This window comes from Microcaecilia unicolor, chromosome 3, assembly GCF_901765095.1.
Source record: "Microcaecilia unicolor chromosome 3, aMicUni1.1, whole genome shotgun sequence".
Lineage (NCBI taxonomy): Eukaryota > Metazoa > Chordata > Amphibia > Gymnophiona > Siphonopidae > Microcaecilia > Microcaecilia unicolor.
Genome location: NC_044033.1, coordinates 382640847 through 382664351, shown reverse-complemented (window position 1 = coordinate 382664351; position 23505 = coordinate 382640847). Strand labels below are relative to the sequence as shown.

At 43.7% G+C, this 23505-nt stretch overlaps 1 protein-coding gene across 2 annotated transcripts in view; it reads right to left on the bottom strand.

The window, feature by feature from the left end:
* The window catches only part of DRC1 (dynein regulatory complex subunit 1), a 232807-nt gene that overhangs the window by 44998 nt on the left and 164304 nt on the right, over nucleotides 1-23505 (bottom strand). For both annotated transcript variants that reach the window (XM_030198650.1, XM_030198651.1), the window contains exons 11-12: nucleotides 16687-16841; nucleotides 14817-14906 (exon numbers count right to left, since the gene is read on the bottom strand). In XM_030198650.1, coding sequence (XP_030054510.1) covers nucleotides 14817-14906; nucleotides 16687-16841 — 245 coding nt within the window. The remainder of the gene's footprint in view (nucleotides 1-14816; nucleotides 14907-16686; nucleotides 16842-23505) is intronic.

Sequence of the window (23505 nt, the reverse complement as noted above, 5' to 3'; positions counted from 1 at the left end):
AGGAACATGGCAAGACACAGGAAAAGGGCTAGAACTGGGTTCAGACGAGGAAAGGATAGGCATGGCAAGAACTGGATCCAGACACAAGAAAGAGCAAAACAAGACAAAGAACAAGACACAGCAGACAAAGCAGGAGCTAAGCAACAGGAACAAACAAAAGCAAGACTATAGACAAGGCAGGAGCAGGACCTGGCAGGAACAGGAACAGGATTTGGCAGGAACAGGAATGGAGCGTGACTGTAGCAGAAACCAAGAACAGAGCTTTGACTGTAGCAGGAACCAGGAACGGAGCTTTGGCTATAGCAGGAACCAGGAATGGAGCTTTGGCTATAGCAGGAACCAGGAATGGAGCTTTGGCTTTAGCAGAAGGTAGGAACAGGGTTTGGCAGTAGCAGAAAGCAGGAACAGGGCTTAACTGTAACAAGAGCCAGGAGCAAGACAGACTGTAGCAGGAGTCAAGAGCTGGGCTAGACTGTAGCAGGATCCAGAAGCAGAGTCAAACTGTAACAGAAACAAGGAGCAGGGTTTGACTATAGCAGGAGCCAGGCTTCCATCAACAAGGTTTGCACGAGCAAGGCTTTCAGGAACAGGGTTCAGAAGCAAGGCTGTCAGGTACAAGACTCATAGAAACACAGGTAGGCAGGAACAAGACTACACAGGAGTAAACTTCAAGAACAAGGTTTACAGAAGCAAGGCTTTCAGGTACAAGACTCATAGAAACACAGGCAGCAACAATATTACACAGGAGTAAAGCTTCAGGAACAAGGTTTACAGAAGCAAGGCTTTCAGGTACAAGATTCAAAGAAACACAGTTAGGCAGGAACAGGACTACATAGGAGTAAGGCTTCAAGGACACGACTCACAGGAACCAGACTAGGCAGAAACAAGAAACACAGAGGAACAAAGCTTCAGGGACCAGGCAGGAACTTGACAAGGCAAGACTGGAGTAGGAACTAGTGCCAAGCAGGGAACACAAAGACAAGGTTAAAAGACCTATTGCAAAGACAAAGCATGAAAGTCCCAAGGTGCATTATAAAGGACCTCACTAATGATGTCAGAACTTGGAATGAGGCTTGGAATACACTGAAGAACACAGCAGGGCACCAATGCGAGGCTAAGATACTGGGACATCAGACCGTGAGACCGAGACTTGGATAGACTTTGGAGTGAAGCTTAGGTGCAGAAACATCAGTGAGGCTTGGATAATCTCCGGAATGAGGCTTGGATAGACTGGAGTGGGGCTTGGATGCAGGAACACCAGAGTGAGGCTTGGATAACAGGGAAACAGGCAGCAGATGCATCAATGCAGGAAAAACGCAGTCCGGAGAAGTCACAGAGCCAGATCACTAGAAAAATGTGAGTCTGAACGCAGGGGCACGGCCACAGCCATGACACCATCCAATCCAGGTAATTTGCTGCTCTTTAACTTGTCAGTTTGGCTTATAACATCTTTTATGTTCCTCAAGATTTCTTTCAGCTACTCTGTATCATCAATCTTAAATATAATTTCTGGCACAGGTAGCTCACTTACATCCTGTTCAGTAAAGACTGAAACAAAGAATTAATTTAGTCTCTCTGTTATGGACTTGTCCTTCTTGAATGCTCCATTTACTGCTTGATGATTAACAGTCCAACTGACTCTCTCACAGGCTTTCTGCTTCTAATATACCTCAAGAAGTATTTACTATGATTTTTTTGCTCCTACAGCAATCATTTTTAGCCTTCTTTAAAAAGCCTTTTGCAACTAACTTGCAAGTGCTTAATCTATTCTTCATTCTAATCTTTTTTCCATTTTTGAAGGATGTTCTTTTGGCTAGAATAGCCTCTTTCACCTCACATTTTAACCATGCTGGTTGTCATTTGACACTTCTTCAAACTTTTTTTTTGTATGTGGAATGGATGTAGTCTGGGTTTCTAAGATGGTATGGTTGAACAATGCCCATGTCTGATTTAAACTCTTAAGCTTTGCAGCTGCTCCTTCTAGATTTTGTCAACCAATTTCATTTTATCATAGATGCACTTTTGAAGGTAAGGTATATTTCCTTAGTCTTTGAACTCCAGTTATTATCTCAAATCTGATTATGTTATGGCCACTATTGCCAAAACCATTACCTCTCACACCAAGTTCTATCTGAAGGCGATGAAACAGTGTGACAAGGCGGTGGCCGTAGCGAGAAGGTTGCTAGGCTGTATAGAGAGAGGTGTGATCAGCAGAAGAAAGGAAGTGATGATGCCCCTGTACAAGTCGTTGGTGAGGCCCCACCTGGAGTATTGTGTTCAGTTTTGGAGGTCGTACCTTGCGAAGGATGTTAAAAAAATGGAAGCGGTGCAAAGAAAAGCTACGAGAATGGTATGGGATTTGCGCTCCAAGACGTATGAACAAAGACTTGCTGACCTGAACATGTATACCCTGGAGGAAAGGAGGAACAGGGGTGATATGATACAGACGTTCAAATACTTGAAAGGTATTAATCCGCAAAAAAATATTTTCCGGAGATGGGAAGGCGGTAGAACGAGAGGACATGAAATGAGATTGAAGGGGGGCAGACTCAAAAAAGATGTCAGGAAGTATTTTTTCACGGAGAGGGTGGTGGATGCTTGGACTGTCCTCCCGCGGGAGGTGGTGGAGATGAAAACGGTAACGGAATTCAAACATGCGTGGGATATGCATAAAGGAATCCTGTGCAGTAGGAATGGATCCTCAGAAGCTTAGCCAAAATTGGGTGGCGGAGCAGGTGGGGGAAGAGAGGTTGGTGGTTGGGAGGCGAGGATAGTGGAGGGCAGACTTATACGGTCCGTGCCAGAGCCGATGATGGGAGGCGGGACTGGTGGTTGGGAGGTGGGAAATACTGCTGGGCAGACTTGTACGGTCTGTGCCCTGAAAAAGGCAGGTACAAATCAAGGTAAGGTATACACATATGAGTTTATCTTGTTGGGCAGACTGGATGGACCATGCAGGTCTTTTTCTGCCGTCATCTACTATGTTACTATGTTATGTTACTATGTTATATTACACTAAGGACTAGATCTAAAGTAGCTCCCCCTCTTGTTGGTTATGAAGCAGTTGTTTATTTCATCTAGGAACTTTACCTCCCTAGCATTTCCTGATGTGATATTTATTCAGTTAAGGGTAATTGAAATCACCAAAAATAACAAGTAAAATATTCTGCAAAACAATATAGTATTCAGCCAATTCACCCAAGCACAACACAATAACAACATCTACTACTACTACTATTTAGCATTTCTATAGCGCTACAAGGCATACGCAGCGCTGCACAAACATAGAAGAAAGACAGTCCCTGCTCAAAGAGCTTACAATCACCATCATCAGTTGCCAAAGAGAAAACTGGTGGGGGGGAGTACTCACCCCTTAATTCTAGAAAGTTGTGCTCCCAAATTTCCGACTACCACACAAATTTGGATGTGGAAATTATAGAATAAGCTCAACTGCATGCAAATCTTAATGAATTAATTAGCTGCTTATTGGCCATTTAACCAATTACTGGCTATCATTGGTGATAATTGGCACTAAGTGCAGAATTGAAAATGTTTTAAAAGGTTATTTTGGATATCTTTTAAATAAATAACATGAAGAAAATGGAAGAAGTTGCTTGTGCGTTATAGAATAGACTGAGATATAGTATTTAGCTGGGAATTTGTGGATGTTTTAAGTGTCCCCACTAATATCCAAAGTTTTTGACCACCTAATAAATTTATCTTGCCTAAACTGTAGGAGGTTAGGTATATAAATGCTAATATTTTATAACCCACATGCATAACTGCCTGGCACACCCCTGACCCACCCATACCCCTCTCAGAGGTACACCTTCCTTGAAGTTGCACATTCCAGAATTTGAACAGACAACTTATAGAATACTGACCAACAAGGGCAGTTATGCACATAACTGCCACATACAAAACAAGCTTAGCTTTCAACTTCGCTGTTGGTTTAATTTTGACACTTATCTATTCAAGCATAGCAAGACACGGACGCCACCACCAACATGCAGCATAGTTCACAAATGCTGCCTCAGGGTGTGGTCCGAAAAAACTTAGCTTGCATAAACTGCACGTACTGTGAAGAACTGAAAATGATGTTTTAAAGGGTTATTTTGATAATAATTTTTATTGACAAGAGGAATGTACACAAACAGTATCCAGAAAATCATACAACACCAGTGTCACACCACAAAATATACAGATTCTCACATAATCATTGCACTACACCTGTAGCACAGCTTTATCACATATGTACTATAACATAAGGTGAGCTTTAGCATAACATAAACCAGGGAGGGAGTGAGATTTGCAACCCCATTATCCCCCGCCCCCAGTCCTGCTGAACACAGCGCTCCCCTCAGATACAACTATAATGTGACATTCCCTCTTGTACATGTTTTCGTTTCCCTTCCCCCCTCTTCCCCCCATCCCATATGCCCATCCCCTCCCCTTTCCTCTCTCTCACCCCTCCCGGAGACTGACTGAGTCAATTGCCAGAACAACCACCTGTTGCTGGTGATTTCTTTGTTGCACTCCACACGCAGGGTAACTTCAAAATGCATTCATAACTTCTTTTCCACACCTGATGGCCCTCAAGCTCAAGCTGCTCTCCCCCTTCCCAGCTCGCCATTTGTCTCATGACTGCATACCATTTAGCAAGAGGTGGGGGGGATTTGTCCCCCAGTGTTTTAGGATGACCTTTTTGGCTAACACCAGGGACAAAAACACAAACCAACAGTGTATGATAGAAAGCCCCTGGTCAACTAAGTCTGAGTCTAATCCCATAAGCAGTATCCTGTAATTCCAATCTACCGGAGAGCCAACTACTTCTTCCAAATGTGCCAGCACCCCTTCCCAAAATGTCTTTAGCACCCGGCACTCTAGAAAATGATATACCAACGTGCCTTTATGATTTTCACATTTGTCACATTCCTCTGATTCCCACAGGCCCATTACTTTACCCCTACTCCGAGTGAGATACGCAAGATGTAAAATTTTTAGTTGAGTTTCATGACAACTCGCGTTGGGGGTTATCCGATAGGCCAGATCGAAACAGAGCTGAATCTCAGGTACCGAAACCCCCATCCCCATCATTTCACTCCACTTCCTTGCTAAGAAGACTGGGGTTGCACTAGGGATCCATGATTTACCTACAGTGGTGGAAATAAGTATTTGATCCCTTGCTGATTTTGTAAGTTTGCCCACTGACAAAGACATGAGCAGCCCATAATTGAAGGGTAGGTTATTGGTAACAGTGAGAGATAGCACATCACAAATTAAATCCGGAAAATCACATTGTGGAAAGTATATGAATTTATTTGCATTCTGCAGAGGGAAATAAGTATTTGATCCCCCACCAACCAGTAAGAGATCTGGCCCCTACAGACCAGGTAGATGCTCCAAATCAACTCGTTACCTGCATGACAGACAGCTGTCGGCAATGGTCACCTGTATGAAAGACACCTGTCCACAGACTCAGTGAATCAGTCAGACTCTAACCTCTACAAAATGGCCAAGAGCAAGGAGCTGTCTAAGGATGTCAGGGACAAGATCATACACCTGCACAAGGCTGGAATGGGCTACAAAACCATCAGTAAGACGCTGGGCGAGAAGGAGACAACTGTTGGTGCCATAGTAAGAAAATGGAAGAAGTACAAAATGACTGTCAATCGACAAAGATCTGGGGCTCCACGCAAAATCTCACCTCGTGGGGTATCCTTGATCATGAGGAAGGTTAGAAATCAGCCTACAACTACAAGGGGGGAACTTGTCAATGATCTCAAGGCAGCTGGGACCACTGTCACCACGAAAACCATTGGTAACACATTACGACATAACGGATTGCAATCCTGCAGTGCCCGCAAGGTCCCCCTGCTCCGGAAGGCACATGTGACGGCCCGTCTGAAGTTTGCCAGTGAACACCTGGATGATGCCGAGAGTGATTGGGAGAAGGTGCTGTGGTCAGATGAGACAAAAATTGAGCTCTTTGGCATGAACTCAACTCGCCGTGTTTGGAGGAAGAGAAATGCTGCCTATGACCCAAAGAACACCGTCCCCACTGTCAAGCATGGAGGTGGAAATGTTATGTTTTGGGGGTGTTTCTCTGCTAAGGGCACAGGACTACTTCACCGCATCAATGGGAGAATGGATGGGGCCATGTACCGTACAATTCTGAGTGACAACCTCCTTCCCTCCGCCAGGGCCTTAAAAATGGGTCGTGGCTGGGTCTTCCAGCACGACAATGACCCAAAACATACAGCCAAGGCAACAAAGGAGTGGCTCAGGAAGAAGCACATTAGGGTCATGGAGTGGCCTAGCCAGTCACCAGACCTTAATCCCATTGAAAACTTATGGAGGGAGCTGAAGCTGCGAGTTGCCAAGCGACAGCCCAGAACTCTTAATGATTTAGAGATGATCTGCAAAGAGGAGTGGACCAAAATTCCTCCTGACATGTGTGCAAACCTCATCATCAACTACAGAAGACGTCTGACCGCTGTGCTTGCCAACAAGGGTTTTGCCACCAAGTATTAGGTCTTGTTTGCCAGAGGGATTAAATACTTATTTCCCTCTGCAGAATGCAAATAAATTCATATACTTTCCACAATGTGATTTTCCGGATTTAATTTGTGATGTGCTATCTCTCACTGTTACCAATAACCTACCCTTCAATTATGGGCTGCTCATGTCTTTGTCAGTGGGCAAACTTACAAAATCAGCAAGGGATCAAATACTTATTTCCACCACTGTAGATGACACCAGCGTGAGAGCTTGTTATTTTCCACTGGCATCTGTTTGAATACATCAAGTGCGGTGAATACAGGGGTTCGCTTTTCCTCATTACGCAGTGAGAGTAAGTAATGTCTAAGCTGCATGTATGAAAAAGAGAGGGCATTGGGTATGCTCCATCTGCTTTGACACTCTGCAAAAGTCAATGGTACTAGCCCCCCCCCCCTCTGATCCCACCTGCCCTACGTATCTACATCCCTTCTGTGCCCACACTCGAAAGTGAGAAGGTCCCTGTCCTATGGGGAAATCTGGGTTGTCCTGCAATTCTATGAACGGGGAGGGTCCCTTATCTCCCCCTACCCGTTGTCACCACCATACCCACGCCGAGCGAAGAGGTTTCAAAAGAGGGGAGAGTTTGCCCCACTTTTGCCTAGAATGTAGTGTATTGAAAACTGACCAGGGGTGAGCAGCGTTCTCCCACACCTCAGGGGGTGCAAACACATAGTGCCCTGTATGCACTTCATGTATCCACCTGATGAGTGCAGACACATTGTACAATCTTAAGTCTGGTAGATTAACTCCCCCTTCACTCCTGGTTCGGATAAGTTTATTATATCCAATTCTAGCTCTGTGCCCTCCCCAAATGAAAGACGTGATCACTCCCCTGTAAGCTGCCTCGTCTTTGCCAGCAACCCACAATGGCATCATTTGTAAAGTATACAGAATTTTAGAGAATAGCATCATTTTGACAAGTGCCATCCTTCCCAGGAACGAGACAGGTAGCTCCCTCCATTGTTTGCATTTGCTTAATTTTTTCTAACTTATTACAGACATTTTTTATACATAATAATAAAGTCTAGATGTAAGTAAACTCCCAAATATTTCATCGGGCTCATTGCCCAGGTTAGAGGGAAATTAGGACACCCCCTGCACACACAGTTGTCTGACAGTCCCATGGCTTCCGATTTATCAAAGTTGATTCTCAGCTCAGAAAAAGATCCAAACTGTTGAATGAGATCTATGAGCATAGGTATCCCTTTGGACGCCTGACCTAGGAATATTAGCATATCGTCCACAAAGAGATTTATTTTGTACTCACATTTCCCTACCTTGATGCCCTGCACTTCTGCTGACTGTCGAATCTTACATGCCCGGGGTTCCAGGGCCAATACAAAAAGCATAGGTGATAATGGACAGCCCTGCCTTGTACCCCTCTGCAGCTCAAAAGAAGGGGATAACTTGTTATTTATCAGAATTTGTGCTGTGGGGCTCCTATACAGAGCTCGTATCCCCTGCAGAAATTCCCCTAAGATGCCAAATTGTGGCAAAACCCAAAAAAGGTGATCCTATAGTATTTTGTTGAACGCTTTCTCTGCATCCAAGCTTACCAGAATATTATCTCCCTGCTTTCCCCCTTGTTCTAAGATTGCGCTCAACGCTCTCAGTATGTTAGTAGAGGCATATTGTCCTGGGACAAATCCCGTTTGGTCTGCGTACACCAAAAAGGGTAGCACCTTTCCCAGCCTAGCAGCCATGATGACAGCAAAGAGCTTGACACCTTGGTTTAGCAAGGAGATAGGGCGGTAAGAGCCCAGAAGCTCTTTATCTCGACCCGGCTTGGGCAGAACTATGATTGATGCATGTGTCAGGGTTCCTGTGTTCTGTCCTTCTTTACATAATGTCTCGAATAGTTCACTAAAGGGCCCTGCTATTCGCCCCCCTAGTATTTTATAGAATTGAGGTCCTAGCCCATCAGGTCCTAGGGCCTTGGCTAATTTCAACTTTTTTTATAGCCTGCTGTAGTTCACGTCCCTGTATAGGCTCATTTAGGAAGTCTCGCTGTTCTTGTGTAAGGGATGGGAGTCTAAGATCCTGAAAACATGTTTCTCTAATCTCCCTGTCACACTGCCCCTTGTCATACAAGGCCTTGTAAAATTCAACAAAAGCTCTTTGAATTTCTTCCTCCTTGTCCACTACCTGTCCCGTCCCCATTTTGATATGGGTTATCACCTGTTTTCCTGATCTGTTCCTCACCATGTTGGCCAGCAATTTCCCCGTCTTATTCCCCCATCTATGGAGACAGAACTTATATAATTGGATGTCCCGCAGAGCACGCTTATTCAGAATATCATTAATCTTGATTTTTAACTCTTTAAAGGTGGTCCTAGCTGCCCCATCTCCTCGTGCCACAGCTGCCCTAGCATCGTGAAGCTGACTCAATTTATCAAGCAATTCCTTCTCTCTCTTCTTGCGGGAACTAGCTGCGTAGGCTATAATTTTCCCTCTCATTACCACCTCCCCCTTTTCCCAGAGTATGAGCGGATCAGTACTCACCATCTTGTTCTCTGCCAAATAGAGCTCCTATTCTTGTGAAACATACTCCTTAAATTCTGTATCTCGATATAAGGTAGGGTTCATACGCCAACCTGATTTGTTCCTGTCCCCCACTAGTCCCATGTCCACCCGTACTAAGCTATGATCAGAGACAACACACGGTTCAATCTCTGCCATCCGGCCCAACGAGAAAAGGAACGGAGCTAGCAGAATGTAATCTAGCCTTGCGTAGCATTTATGTACATGTGAGGAGTAAGTGTATTCTCTATCATCCGGGTGCATTGTCCTCCACACGTCCACTAATCCCAGGTCCCTTTGTAGCACTCCTATTCCCCTCTCCCCCAATCCTTTAGGCTGTGCCTTCGGCGGCTTACAGTCCACTAAGTGGTCCGCTGTTAAGTTAAATCCCCCCACTACAAGTAGTTAATATTCCTGCAACTGTGTTAGGGTAGCCAGCAGGTGTACGTAAAATTTCCTGGAGTAAACATTTGGAGCATAAACCGAACATAAAGCTACTTTCAAACCTTGAATGGCACCTGTCCATATCACAAACCTACCCTCCGGGTCCTGGATTATTCTGTGGCAGATCGTGTCTAACCCTTTACTAAAAGGTATAGCCACGCCCTTTTGCCTGCTGTTATATGATGAGAAAGCTAATTCACCTACCCATCCCTGCTTCTATTTAAGGTGTTCCGAGGCGGACAAGTTAGTTTCCTGTAACATAAAAACGTCAATTTTCAGTTGTTTACCATAGTGTAATATTTATTTTTCGTTTAATCGGGGAGTGTATTCCATCTGCATTTAAGGAAGCTACCCGTAGACTACCCAGTATCCCAGACCAGAGTCATGCTATTATCAGGCCAAGAAATCATAAACTTTCTACGGGACACCATCCCAGCAGTGTCGTCCCTTGAGGTTACCCCAACATATTCACCCTGCGCTCTGAATCTCCTCGTTTCCCCTTTAAATTTATTACTCGACAGTCTCCTCCTCATGCAGCTTCCCACCCCCCCTCCCTCCCTATCTCTCCCCCACTCCTCCATCTCCCCGCCCCCCTCCACTGACTTAATTTTAACATCTCCCTTCTAACCCAAACAATCCCTCCCACCCCTCTTTCTACTGCCCATTCGCTCATGTACATCCACACTTCAACACACCAACTCATAAATCCCAACATGACCCACAACACCTCTGCCCAATCCTCCTCTCTCCCTAACCCCCGCTCAGTTGAGACCCGCTGTCCCTCAACCCTCTTATCAACCAGCAAACAGCTCCCTTCCCCCCTCCTCCCCCTTTAACACATAAACATTGGAACCACCATTATATAACAGGCCTCTGTGCTTTTCAATCCCCGCCTCCCCACTCATTGAACACTTCCCCATATTAGGTGCAATAACATTAAACATCCATATAGCCTGTAGCAACCAAAAAGCAACCTCAACCCACTTTTAACATTAACGCCCCATTACAATGTGGTGCTATTTAATACCTATCGTCACTTTTTCTTTTTTTTGTGTGGGTGTTTTTGTTTTTTCGCCCGCTTCTCCCCCAGCATTGCTAAAACATTTCTCATTGCCGGAGGGTAAAACAAACATGAAAACATTCATTTGCCTGTTACGTGGTACAGCATACAGTCCCATACCGCACCGCGTGTAACATATGTGTCTCTCCCCTCAAGCAAGTTTCTGAGCACCGGCTAGACCAACTGTTGTTTTAGGCAAGGTTCTGTCACTGCGGGGACCTCTTACCCACCGGAACTTGAGTTCAATAGCCGTGCTGGTGGAGTGGTCTTCTATTCTTTGTCAATCCCATCATACACACTATAATGCATACTGACTTATTTAGGACCGTTCCAGTTTTCGTTCTCAGGCTTGCAGCATCCACGGTTTACCGCATCTCTTCACCTCGAACTAAATCACTCAGCAGTTTTTCCAAAAAAGCTTGTAACTCCTCTGCTTTTGTTAAGGTGAAAGAGTTATTGTTGTATGTTTTCGGACCCTAGCTGGGTACTGAAATGCGAACTTGATTCCTTTCTCAAATAGTTTAGTGCAGTAAGGTGTCAGCAGCTTCCGCTGCTCCATAACACGTGCAGAGAAGTCTTGGAACAGCAAGATCTTGGCTCCTTCATATTCCACACGACGCATCTTTTTAAAATTTTCAAGAATTGTGGCTTTAGTCAAGTAGTTCAGGTACTGTGCAATTATGAAACGTGGTTTCCCATTTGCCTCTCTTCGTGGCTCAACACTGTGAACCCGCTCCACTTGCCCCCTGCACATCTCCGGGTCCAACCCTAACTGCTTCGGGAGCCAGTTTTCTGCCAGATTTTTTAGGTCCGCATCTATAACAGATTCAGGGATTCCAACAATTCAAATGTTGTGTCTCCGGCTTCTGTTCTCTTGGTCTTTCACCCGATCTCTCAACGTGCGGACTTGTGCTTCGAGGTCTCCTATTCGCCCTTCTGCCGTCGCCATATGTTCCTCTGAGGAAATGTGATCTTCTGCTTTTCGCAATCTAGCCGCATGGGAGGTGATACACTCTTTTATCTCGTCCATGCCTTCGTGCAACTTAGCAAGTTTATCATCTATTAGCTGCGACATCTGCTTCAGAGATATTTGTACCATATTCTCAAGCAATGGTGCCTGGCTCAAGGTCTGTGTTGTCGGGGTTGGCAGGATCGGCGATGCCATCTTGTTTTTCAGCATACTGACTTTCTCCTTCCCTGATCTCTGTGGTTTTACGGGCATTCCGCTCTACCACTACCTTCAGAAATGCACCCTCCAGTACCGCACTCTTTAATGCACCACCCGGGCCTTTTTCCGTTCTGCTAAGGTACCATAGGTGCCATTAATCGGGGTTTTAGAGACTAAGGGGAAGGGAGCCGAGCTAACAGGCGTCCGCTTAGTCCTCTGGCATCACGTGACCCCCTTAAAGGGTTATTTTGGATATCTTTTGAATAAATAGCTTATGAAGAAAATGCAGTTAGGCATGAACATTTACACCAGCTACTGAGCTAGCATCAGTGCTCACGTCTAAAGTTAGGCATGTAAATGTGGACTTACGAAAGTGTTCTGTAACAGCAGTTGTGCACACAACTGCTGTTGTTGAATTTACGCTCAGCGTGCATCATCCCAGCACCTAACTTTAGGCGATCTATACAGAATTACTCCTTCAGTGTTCAGTCACTGAACTCTGGAAAATCTGCAAATTGAACTGGTGCAATCATTGGAATAAAAAAACCCAGAACTGGAGAAAAGGATCCAAAATTGGCCAAAAATACTCCACCCCTATTATTCATTCTGTGCAGTGCTGAGCTGAAAATTATAGATCTGTCAATCAAAATGCATAATTCAAAATATCAAATAAAAAAAACATACATCTAAAAAATAAATTCAAAAGCATGATGATTATCAAAAACTTTTAAACAGCTCTTAATGTAAATCACTTATCTTGGTGCATGATCACAAAATCATGACAAGGAATCCTTGTTTTACCTCTGCTGTGTCAGGGTTAATTATTACAGTGTTGCCAAATTTACCTTGGGTAGCCTAATAGTTAGTGCAGGGGCTTTGATCCTGGTAAACTGGGTTCAATTCCCACTGCAGCTCCTTGTGACTTTCGGCAAGTCACTTAACCCTCCAATTGTCCCAAGAACAACACTTAGGATTGTGAACCCACTAGGGACAGAAAAAGTACCTGTACATAATGTATACACTGCTGCGTATGTCTAGTAGCACTATAGAAATGATTAGTAGTCGTAGTATTTCTGTTAACATTACATCATCTGTCTGTTCATTCTGTCCTAGCAGATGGTAGTATAGCCCTACCAGTATTCTCTTTCCCTTCACACATGGAATTATTCTATTAGACTCAATTCCCTCTTTAAAATGTAGCATCACCCCCACTCCAATTTGATCCCCCTAACATTGTGATATAATTTGCACCCCCCCCCCCCCCCCGATATTCAAAATCATTTAACTGTGGACGGTTAAATGGAACTTAGACAGCTATCCATGATATTCAGTGGGAGATAGCTGGTTATCTCCCGCTGAATATCGCCAGTTAGCGGCTAGCTGGTTATATCACACGATATAACCAGCTATCCACCGATTTTTAGCGTGGGTTTGGAGGCCATTTTTGGCTCGTGTATTATGGGAATATCTTTGGCCGGTTTTAACTTAACTGGCCAGTGCAGAATATCAGCTTGGCCGGTTAAGTTCAAATCAGCCAAAATTAAACCGGATATTCAATGCCGGTCATTGGGGGACACAATGAAATTACATGGAAACAAATAGGAGGAAATATTTTTTCACTCAAAGATGTTAAGCTCTGGAACTCACTGCCGGAAGATGTGGTAACGGTGGTTAGCATATCTGGGTTTAGAAATGGTTTGGATAAGTTCCTGGAAGAAAAGACCACAGTCTGCTATTGAGATAGACATGGGGGGAAGCCACTCCTTATCCTGGCACTGGTAGCATGGAATGTTGCTATTATTGAGCTTCTCACAGAAGGCAAAAGTAGAGACTAATAGACGATTCACCACTGGAGACGTGAGTCCAACAGTCTTTATTATATCAGAGATAACGACCCGACACAGGCCGTGTTTCGATGCTAAAAAGCGTCTGCATCAGAGCTCTGATAGTTTGTATCCAGCATATTCTGTTTGGTGTATTTATTGACCCCTGATAAAGACATGGCCTGTGTCGGGTCGTTATCTCTGATATAATAAAGACTGTTGGACTCACGTCTCCAGTGGTGAATCGTCTATTAGTCTCTACTTTTGCCTTCTGTGATTCGTCATCGTAGAGAACTTTTCCTGTTCTATATTTTGGATTATTGAGCTTCTGCCAGTATTTGTGACCTGGATTGGCCAGTGTTGGAAGCAGGATACTGGGCTAGATGGACCATTAGTCTGACCCAGTATGACTATTCTTATGTTCTTATGGCATTGAATATCCGGCATTACTGGCAACTGTGAGAGCTAGCTGGGCAAAATCCTGATGTCTGAATATCGGCCCCACAGTGTCCCATTGCTTATCCTCCTTCCTCCTTCCACCAGGTCTCTGTACCTCAATTATATCTACCTCTCCATGTAATGCTATATATTCTAACTCTCCCAGCTTGTGTTTTAGGCTTGTACTGTATGCAGACATTTCAAAACTGTGCATCTACCAGCTGCTTGACAGTTGACAGGGATAATTTAAAATCTTTTTTACTCTGCTCTGAGTTCCTGCTTACTTTTTCCTTTGTTGCAGCCTCTCTATTGGGATGCCCTACCTCTCCTTATTGATAGTATCCTTCAAAGATATCTCACTCCGAAACAAGCGCCCCTGCCGACAGTCACTCTACTACTACTACTTAACATTCAAAGACACACAGAATGGAATAAGGTATCTTTGAAGGTTAGTATCAAAATGGTGAAGTTAGGGCATCCCAATAGAGAGGTAGCAACAAAGGCAAAGTAAGTCAGGAGCCTTTAAGGGGAGAGCAAAATAAAGGTTGCAAATTCAGTATAAAAGCTGCTCCTTTTTAAAATGTTAGCATCAGCAGACTGCTTCCATTCCAGTTAAAGTTGAACTCATCTTTTCAGAATAGGCTCCCCCTCCCCAGAATATTGCCCAGCTCCTAACAAATCTAAATCCTTCATGCCTGCACCATCATCTCATCCACACACTGATACTCTAGAGTGCTGCCTTCCTCTTGGGTCCTGTTCTGTGACAAGAACACCAACAAACAAAGCTTGCTAAGTAATATACCTGAAATACAGAATCAAGCTTCAAAAGAGAACGTTCATCCTTTTCCAGTGGCGAGAGTAGTTTCAACAATTTATCTTCCATCAAAAATCCCTAGGAAGGCAAGGAAAGAGATTTTGTATTTTGTTTCTTTGAAGAGTTTTACTGTCTCTCTATATCAAACAAAATATGTCACCTTTATCATTTTCTGGGCTGAATTTTCTAATACTATAAGCCATAAGTAAAAGCAGTGAGAACTTGTAAATATAGCCCCCAATATTCAGGTAGCAGCAGTCATCATTTTTTAAAGAGCCGATTGTTACTGGCTAAACTAGACCTGGATATTCATATCATGCCCTGTCCAGGCACTGGCACTGAATTATCTGTGTCTAACCAGACATGTGCTGGCCAAAGTACAGCGCCTCCTCCCTGACCCCCCTTCCCAAAATACAGCCCCCTCTTTAAGCACCCTCCACCTGGGAGGTATGCAAGCACCGGCCATATTCAGGACCATATTTCGTGCTGGCTCCAGCCTCAAAATAGTTGCTCAAACCTCTAGCAGCAGTCTCACTGCTAAGCTACCAGGGAATGTTAAGGTAGGCCTGGAGGGCCAACAGGGAGTGGGGATGCTTAAGGAAGGGGTGCTATACTAAGGGGGGAGGACTAGGGAGAAAATGCTATATGTGTTGGGGGGGGGGAGGGATTCAGGAGAGTGTTCAGCTCTGGTCCTGGGGGAGGTGGGAGAAGTACACTGAGCAATACTGCAGCTGTGACCCAGAAGCTATGCAGGTAACGGCCAATATTCGGCAATATTCAGTGCCAGCACCCGCATAGGTAAGCGACTAAATTAGGACAACCTTTTTTGCATCCCTATTTGGTCACTTAGTTATGCAGACACTGGCACTGAATATGGCCACCCTAGAACACCCCTCCACTGCCCAGTGTGTGTTTATACAGTTAAAACTAATAATTAATGGCACTGCCCAGTTAAGTGCCACTGAATATCAGCAGCTACCCACTTAAAAATGCTTTGAATATTGCTAAAGATATAATACGTTAAATAGCATTCCGACCAGGCACCATGCATGATGTCACCCACAAGTAAGAATGAACTGGCCTGCTTGTTCTCAGAGAAAGAGCTTTGTGTGCTAAAGCCAGAATTCTGAATTGAATTCTAAATTCAATCAGAAGCTACTGCAAATGTATCAAAAAAGAGGGTGATATGATCAGATCTTTTAGCACTTTGATCTCATTCTGCCTGATTTTTAAAACCATTTAAATGGGCCAGGAACAGCTCCTGGCAGTTAAATGGCACTTAACTGGCTATCCAGCAATATTCAGCGGAAGACTGCTAGTTAGTGCTTAGTAGATAGCCAGTTATATCATGGGATATAACCAGCTATCCACCGATATTCAGTACATCGCCAGCTAAATTTGGCTTCCAAATTAGGCCCCAAAATAGCTGGAATATCTTTGGCCAGTTGAAACTTAACTGGCCAGTGCTGAATATTGGCTAGGCCAGTTAAATTTAAACCGGCCATAAAACACCGGATATTCAATGCTGGTCACCAGAAATGGCCCAGCATTGAATATCCAGGCTCAGCGAGAACCATGGGAGGCAGCCTAGCTACTTCCTGTGGTCCCACTTCCCGTGGTTTGAATATCGGCCCCATTATGCCTAAATAAGTGGAAAACAAGCAGAATAAATACCAAACTGTGAACCAATTGGATAATTAAATTGGTGATGATAGCTTACTAGGAGACATATTTGTAGTTATTTATTTGCCAGACAACAGGAACTGAACATGAATTTGTAAAACTATTTATACAATGAAATATTCTGAATCAATACCATACAGGTTAATCCTAAAATTTTTCTTGAGAAGCAACTTACTGATTCATCACAGAGGATCTCCAGGATCTGTTTAACTGTCTTGGCCGAGAACTTCTGAGATGGATCAATCGTGGTGTCGGTCTCTCCACTATCCTTTCTGACTGACTCTTTGAACTCCTTATCCTTCTGCTCTTCATCTTTTATTTGACTGTCAACTATAAAGGGCAAATCAGGAACAACAAAAAAAGAAACAGTAAAACATGCACTGGTCAATATTCACCCAGAGGCAGTCAGCATTTCTTTAAATGCTGACTGCCAACAGCTAATTTAAACCAAGATATTCAGTGCCAAGCCCTATTCAGGCACTAACACTGAATGTCCAGGTCCAGAATGCTATGTGGGTATGGCCGATATCAGTGTTGTACTGAAATAGCTAATCTGGCAAAGTTAGGACTGCCTTTTGTGTAGTTCTGCACTCCTGGAGGAGTGGCTTAATGGTTAATGCAGTGAGCTTTGATCCTAGCTACCTGGGTTCAATTCCCACTGCAGTTCCTTGTGACCTTGAGCAAGTCACTTAACCCTCTATTGTCCCCAGGTACAAAAACTTAGATTGTGAGCCCGCTAGGGACAGAGAAAGTACCTGCATATAATGTGTACAGTGCTATGTACGTTGAGAAGCGCTATAGAATGATTAGTAGTAGTAGAAGTATGTGGGCATTGGCACTGAATATCGCCAGTGTCTGTATAACTCCTGGCTTCACCCTCAGACTGACCCAGCACTAATTGGCAAGTACTGCAGAGGTCAGAGTCAATATTCAGCAAAACTGTCCAGTTAACTGCCACTGTATATTAGCTCCTGGGCCTCTCAGCATGATTTAACCAGACAGCAGTCTTTCCTGTCCAGTAAAAGCACTTCAGATATCAGCCCCATAGTTAATTCCCAATTGAGGATCTCAAATTGCTACATGTTTTTCATTTAAGGATGCCAATCTTTCAAAATTATCCTGATGTTTTCCAAAATTAAGAGATTACTATGCAGGATAGTGCTGCAAGCAGCTCTGAAAAAAAATTCATTGGGAATTCTCAAAAAAGTATACATTGATAAATCAAATTGATCCTGTTATCAGGTTCTCTTTAGTTTAGCTTAATTTATTTTAAAAACAGCTAGACCACCTTTCTATATATAACAAAATGGTTTATAAAAACAGAAGGGTAGATAGTTAACTCACGGCACTCAGCAGTTTTAATCCACTTACAAGCGCTTGCAGGCTGAATTAACTCCAGATATTCAATGCCAGTTCATGTGCAGGATCCGGCACTGAATTCCGGTTATGTGGAGTCATCTACAGGTTCAGACCAAGTTAGCTCAGCAGATAAAGTTAAGACAGCCTTTTTGCTGTCTTAACTTTATCTGCTTGCTTAGCTGGATAGCAAACTTAAAACTGTTGCTAACTGGTTAAGTTCCGGCTCTGCCTCCAGACTGCCCCAGCACTAACCAGACAGTGCCTGGTGGTCAAATGCAATATGTAGTGACACTAAAGCTTAAGTGCTGCTGAATACTGCTGGATGACCAGCTCAGTGGGGTTTAACTGTCTGAAATAGAAAGGAGAGAGGAGTAAAGTAGAAAGCAGTACGTTCAAGGTAGAGCTGGGGACTCAATGGGACAAACAATAGAAAGGACAGGGACAGGAGTAAGTAATGCCAGTCTAGATCCAACAGGATCTGTTGCCAGGCCTCAGCTTTAAGGCTACTCATATATTCCTGGATTGTGCAATTTATTTGGTACTTGCAATGTCAAAATCTAGTTAATGTTTGCCATGTCAAAATGTAAAGATGAAGTAGTATGTTTACCATTTTAGAAGACCTGAATGTGCAGAAAACAAAGTCACTTGCCTGTAGCAGGGTGTTCGCCAAAGAAAACAGGATACATATCCTCACATGTGGATGATATCATCCAACAGAACCCCATGCAGGAACAGCTCTCCTGCTTTATACAGGCTTTTGAGAGTGTTCTACCATGCCTGTGTGTGCTTTCCCACCTGCAGCTAATGTGCGGGACTTTGCCAGCTAAGCTTCTAGGTTATAGAATTCAACACCAAGAAGAGGAGGGAGGGTATATATCTACAGTATCCTTCTGTATCCAAAGAACACCTGTTAGAATTAAGTAAATTTGTCTTCTCCGAGGACAAGTAGGATGCATTGCTTTCACATGTGGGACTCCCTAGATACAGGCTGCCTTCAACAAAAAAGGGGGAAATAACAGAACAAGAGCTTCACAACTGATGAAGGCATACAACTGATAACATGTAAATGCTTTTCATCCTTTTTTCATATTTTTGGCATTTCTCTCTCTCTCTCTCTCTCTCTTTCTCTTCTTTATTTTTTTTGGAAAGCAGAAAATAACTGGGCCTAGGGCATAATGTTGAATTTTAAACCACAAATAAATTCTGAAGAACTGTCTGGCCAAACCAAGTGTCATGTTAGGGCCAAAGACTATGTTGCAGCTTTGCAAATCTCTTCTATGGAGACTGATCTCAAGTGGGCTACTGATGCAGCCTTAGCTCTAACATTATGAGTTGTGACATGACCCTCCAGAGTCAGCCCAGCCTGAAAATAAGTGAAGCAAATGTAGTTTACTAGCCAGTTAAAAAGAGTGTGTTTGCCAATGGCAGTTCCCATCCTGTTTGGGGCAAAAGAAACAAAATGCTGGGTGGATTTTCTAAGGACTTTAGTCCACTCCAGACAGAAGGCCAAGGCTCTCTTGCAGTCCAAAGTGTGTAGTGCACATTCACCTTTGTGGGCATGAGGTTTTGGAAAAAATGTTGGTAGAACAATTGACTGGTTAAGATGGAATTCTAATACTACCTTAGGAAAGAACTTAGGATGAGTGTGCAAAACAACTGTATTACTATAAAACCTTGTGTATGATGGATCAGCTACTAAGGCTTGGAGTTAATTGACCCTGAGTGCAGAACTGGCTGCCACCAACAATAGAACTTTCCAGGTCAAGTACTTCAGGTGACAGGTATCCAGGGGCTCAAAAAGGAGCTTTCATCAGCTGTGTTGAAGTCCTATGACACTGCAAGAAGCTTGATGGGAGGTTTCAATAGAAACAAGCCTCACATAAAGCAAACAGCTAAAGGCTGCGCAGAGTTTGGTTTTCTTTCTACTTTGGTTATAAGCGCCAACTGCACTGAGGTGAACTTTAGCTTCAGACCTGAGAGATGTAGAAGATATTCAAACAGTTTTTATGTATGACAGAAAAATGGATCTAGGGCCTCACCCTCACACCAGACAGCAAGCTTCTTCCATTTAAAACCATAAGACCTCCTAGTGGAAACTCTTCTGGAAGCTAACAAACCTGAGACACACTGCCAAGTAAGTTCAGGGAATCCACCACTAACCTCTTAACATCCAAGTTGTGAAGGCAAGGAACTGGAGGTTGGTATGTAGTAGGAATCCCTGATCCTATGTTATTAGTGTTGGAAAACATTCCTGTATCCATAGATCTCTGCAGGAAAGCTCCAGAAGAACAGGGAACCAAGTCTGTTTCAGCCAGTAGGTGACAATCAGAATCATGGTTCCTCGATCCTGTCTGAGTTTCAGAAGAGTTTTTACTATAAGAAGTATTGGAGGATATGCATACAGAAGACCATCCCCTCAATGAATGAGGAAGGCACCCAAGGCTAGTCTGCTGTGTGATCGTAGTCTGAAGCAGAACTGAGAAACCTTCTTGTTGTAGTGAGTGGCAAAAGATCTATCGAGGGGGTGCTCCATTCTCAAAAGATCTTCTGGGCTATGCCCTTATCTAGTGACTATTCATGAGGATGCATAATCTGACTCCGTTTGTCTGTCAAACAGTTGTCTTTCCCTGCAAGATATGTGGCTCTGAGTGATATCCCCCTGGAGATGGCCCACTTTGACATTCTGACTGCTTCCTGGCCCAGGGAGTAAAAATCTGTCCTTTCCTGCTTGTTGACGTAAAATATTGCAGTCTGGTTATTTGTATGAATTAATATCATTTGATTTGAAAACTGATCCCTTAAAGCCTTTACAGCATTCCAGATTGTTCTTAGCTCTGGGAAATTTACCTGATGGAAGTGTTTCCTCAGAACACCACAGACCTTGAGTGTGAAACCCATCTAGATGAGCTCCCCAACCCAGGCTGAACATATAATTTGGTAATACTTTGGAAGGGGAAGCCTTTTGCAAGAATGATTGAACCATCCACCAGTACAGGGTTACCTGAGTGGTGTGGTCATGGAAATAGTGTTTTGAAGGGTCCCTATGGCCAGTGGGTTGATAGGGTCCATTCAGTTTGACTCAAATTGAGGAATGTCATAGGAATTACAAGAACTGTGGAGGCCATGTGGTTTAGCACCCTCAATATCTGACTAGCTGAAACAGATGATTCTGGTACACTTCAAGAACTACTGATATGAGAGCTAAGTTCTGCTGTTGTGGAAGAAATGCAGATGCCAGTCTTGTCTAGCAGGGCTCTGATGAATTCCAATTTCTTTATTGGTTCAATTAAGACTTCGGAAAGTTTATAGTGAACCCTAGTGCAATGATACTTTTGCATCTTCCTCTGATGCGCTTTTGACCAGCCAATCGCATAAGAAAGGAAATACAAGCACACCCATTCTGTGTAGAGATGCAGAAATTACTACAAGGCACTTTGTAAATACTCTTGGTACTGATGTAAGGCCAATTGGCAATACACGATACTGGAAGTAGTGTTTTTCTACTATGAATCTCAGATAATTCCTGTGATTTGACTATATCTGTATGTAAATATAAGCTCTTTTAAGTCCAGAGAGCATAACCAATCCCCTTTTTGAAGCATGTGAATGAGGGTGTCCAAGGAAACCACCCTGAATTTTTGTTTGGCCAGATACTTTTTGCAGGGCCCTTGGGGTCTAAGATAAGGCAAAATCTCTCCCCCCCCCCCCCCCCCCCCCAGTTTTCTTTGTTATCAGAAAGTACTTGGAATAAAATTCCTTCCATCTTTCCCGACAATGGAACAGGTTCAACCAAATTGACCTGTAAGTGAGAAGAGAGTTCCCTGGTAAGCAATTCTTGATGCTGATAGCTTAACTTTGATGTTCTTGGTGAGCAATTTGGAAGAATGTTTTCTAAATGCAGACATTAATCTTCCCAGAAAATGTTTAGAACCCATTTGTCCAAGGTTATAAGAGGTCATCTTGCTGCAAAAAAATGTAAGCCTCCTTCCTACCAGGTGGTCATCTGGATTGGTTATGGGGATTGATGTTATACACTGCTAGTCTTGACTGTGGATTTGGCTGGGATTTTTGGGCTCTCAGCTGTCTTGTGCAAGAGCAAAAGTCCCTGTCTAGGAACAAGAGGGAGGAGGATACCTAACCCTATGAGAGTAGTAGGGCCTCCACTGCCCTAAAACCCACTGAAGAGGAGATCAGGCCAGAAATGGGCCTGGAGAGGGTCTTAAGAGTGAGTGCTGCCTGATGATGGTAGCACCTTCCTGCACCTAATCTTTGAAGAGATTCTCTCTATGACATGGCACATAAGCAAGATTCTCTGGCATTTCTGACTTGAGGTCTGAGGTCCACAGTCAAGCAATTTTGAGGGGTGTCAGCCCCATTGTGGAGGCTCTCTATGCAGTATCACAAATACAGATTGCAGACACCATGTATTTTCCACACTCCTTTCCCTTAGCTACTAGCTCTTGAAATTCATCAGCATTCTCTTGGATGAGAGTGTTGGCAAACTCCGCTACAATACACACAATGCTCTTCAAGTGTATGTCCATGAAAAGCATGTAGGATGCATAACATTCTGAAAAGAATTTTTTCTTAAAAGACTTCAACGTTATCGCCACTGAGGAGTAAATTTTCATACTCTTGGCCTTTTTGAGAGTGGATTCAACCTCCATGTAATAGTGAGAGAGCTGTAGCCACACAAAGAGAGATTCTCCTACATTCTCATCTGTACATCCTTTGGAATTCTGTAAACCAGCACTGTCACAAACTCCTTGGGAGAGGGCGGGTTTAAGAAATTGTAGGATTTCCAATGCTTCTCTCCAGGGTTCCTCCTCTATCTCTAAAGGAAACAGGACAGCTTTCGACATATTCCTGACAAAGGCGGTCAATGAGAGCTTCTCTGGAGGAGATTTATGTCTCTTTTATGGTGGGGAGAAATCTGATGGAAGACCAGTTGACCCCTCTTCCAAGAAGAGCTTTGGTTCCTCCTCAGATACCCAGGAGCACTCAGAGAAGTACTCAGTTGGAGATGCTTCAGCCTTTGCCTGCCTCGAATGACTGATCCACTGGTCAGGCCTGTGTGAAGGCATCGAAGCAGTGAAGATCGTCAATACACATAGAAAACTTTCTCTCCTGATGCACTGGAGATTGACACCAGCATGGGTGACCTAGAGTCCAAGCCCTTCAAGGCCTCAGTATTGATGCTCTTTCTGCAAGCAGGAATGAACTTCAAGTGTCAGCTCAATCTGTTCATACCTTGGCATCAATGCCATGAACACAGTAGCTTAACATTGAGCTCAGAAGTGCTCCATGAAATCCTCAAACTTCCTCAACAGCTGTTCCTCGAAGGCTGCCATCTACAAAGATGGGGGTATCACAGTCATAGTGGCCACAATATCCTGAGTTACCAGGGGTATGTGATCTTTGCTGTTCATCGCTTAAGGCGCCAGACTGCCAGTTCTGATAAAGAAAGCTATCAACAAAGCCAGGGGCCTCATTATTATCATTGACAATTACTATCTGGTTAGCTTAGTGATCCTAATGAACCAAAGCTTTACCATCTACTGTCCACCCTTCATGCCAGCAATCTTTGTCTCCTCAGCTTGTCCAATCAAAGAATTGTTTCACATGTGATATGCTG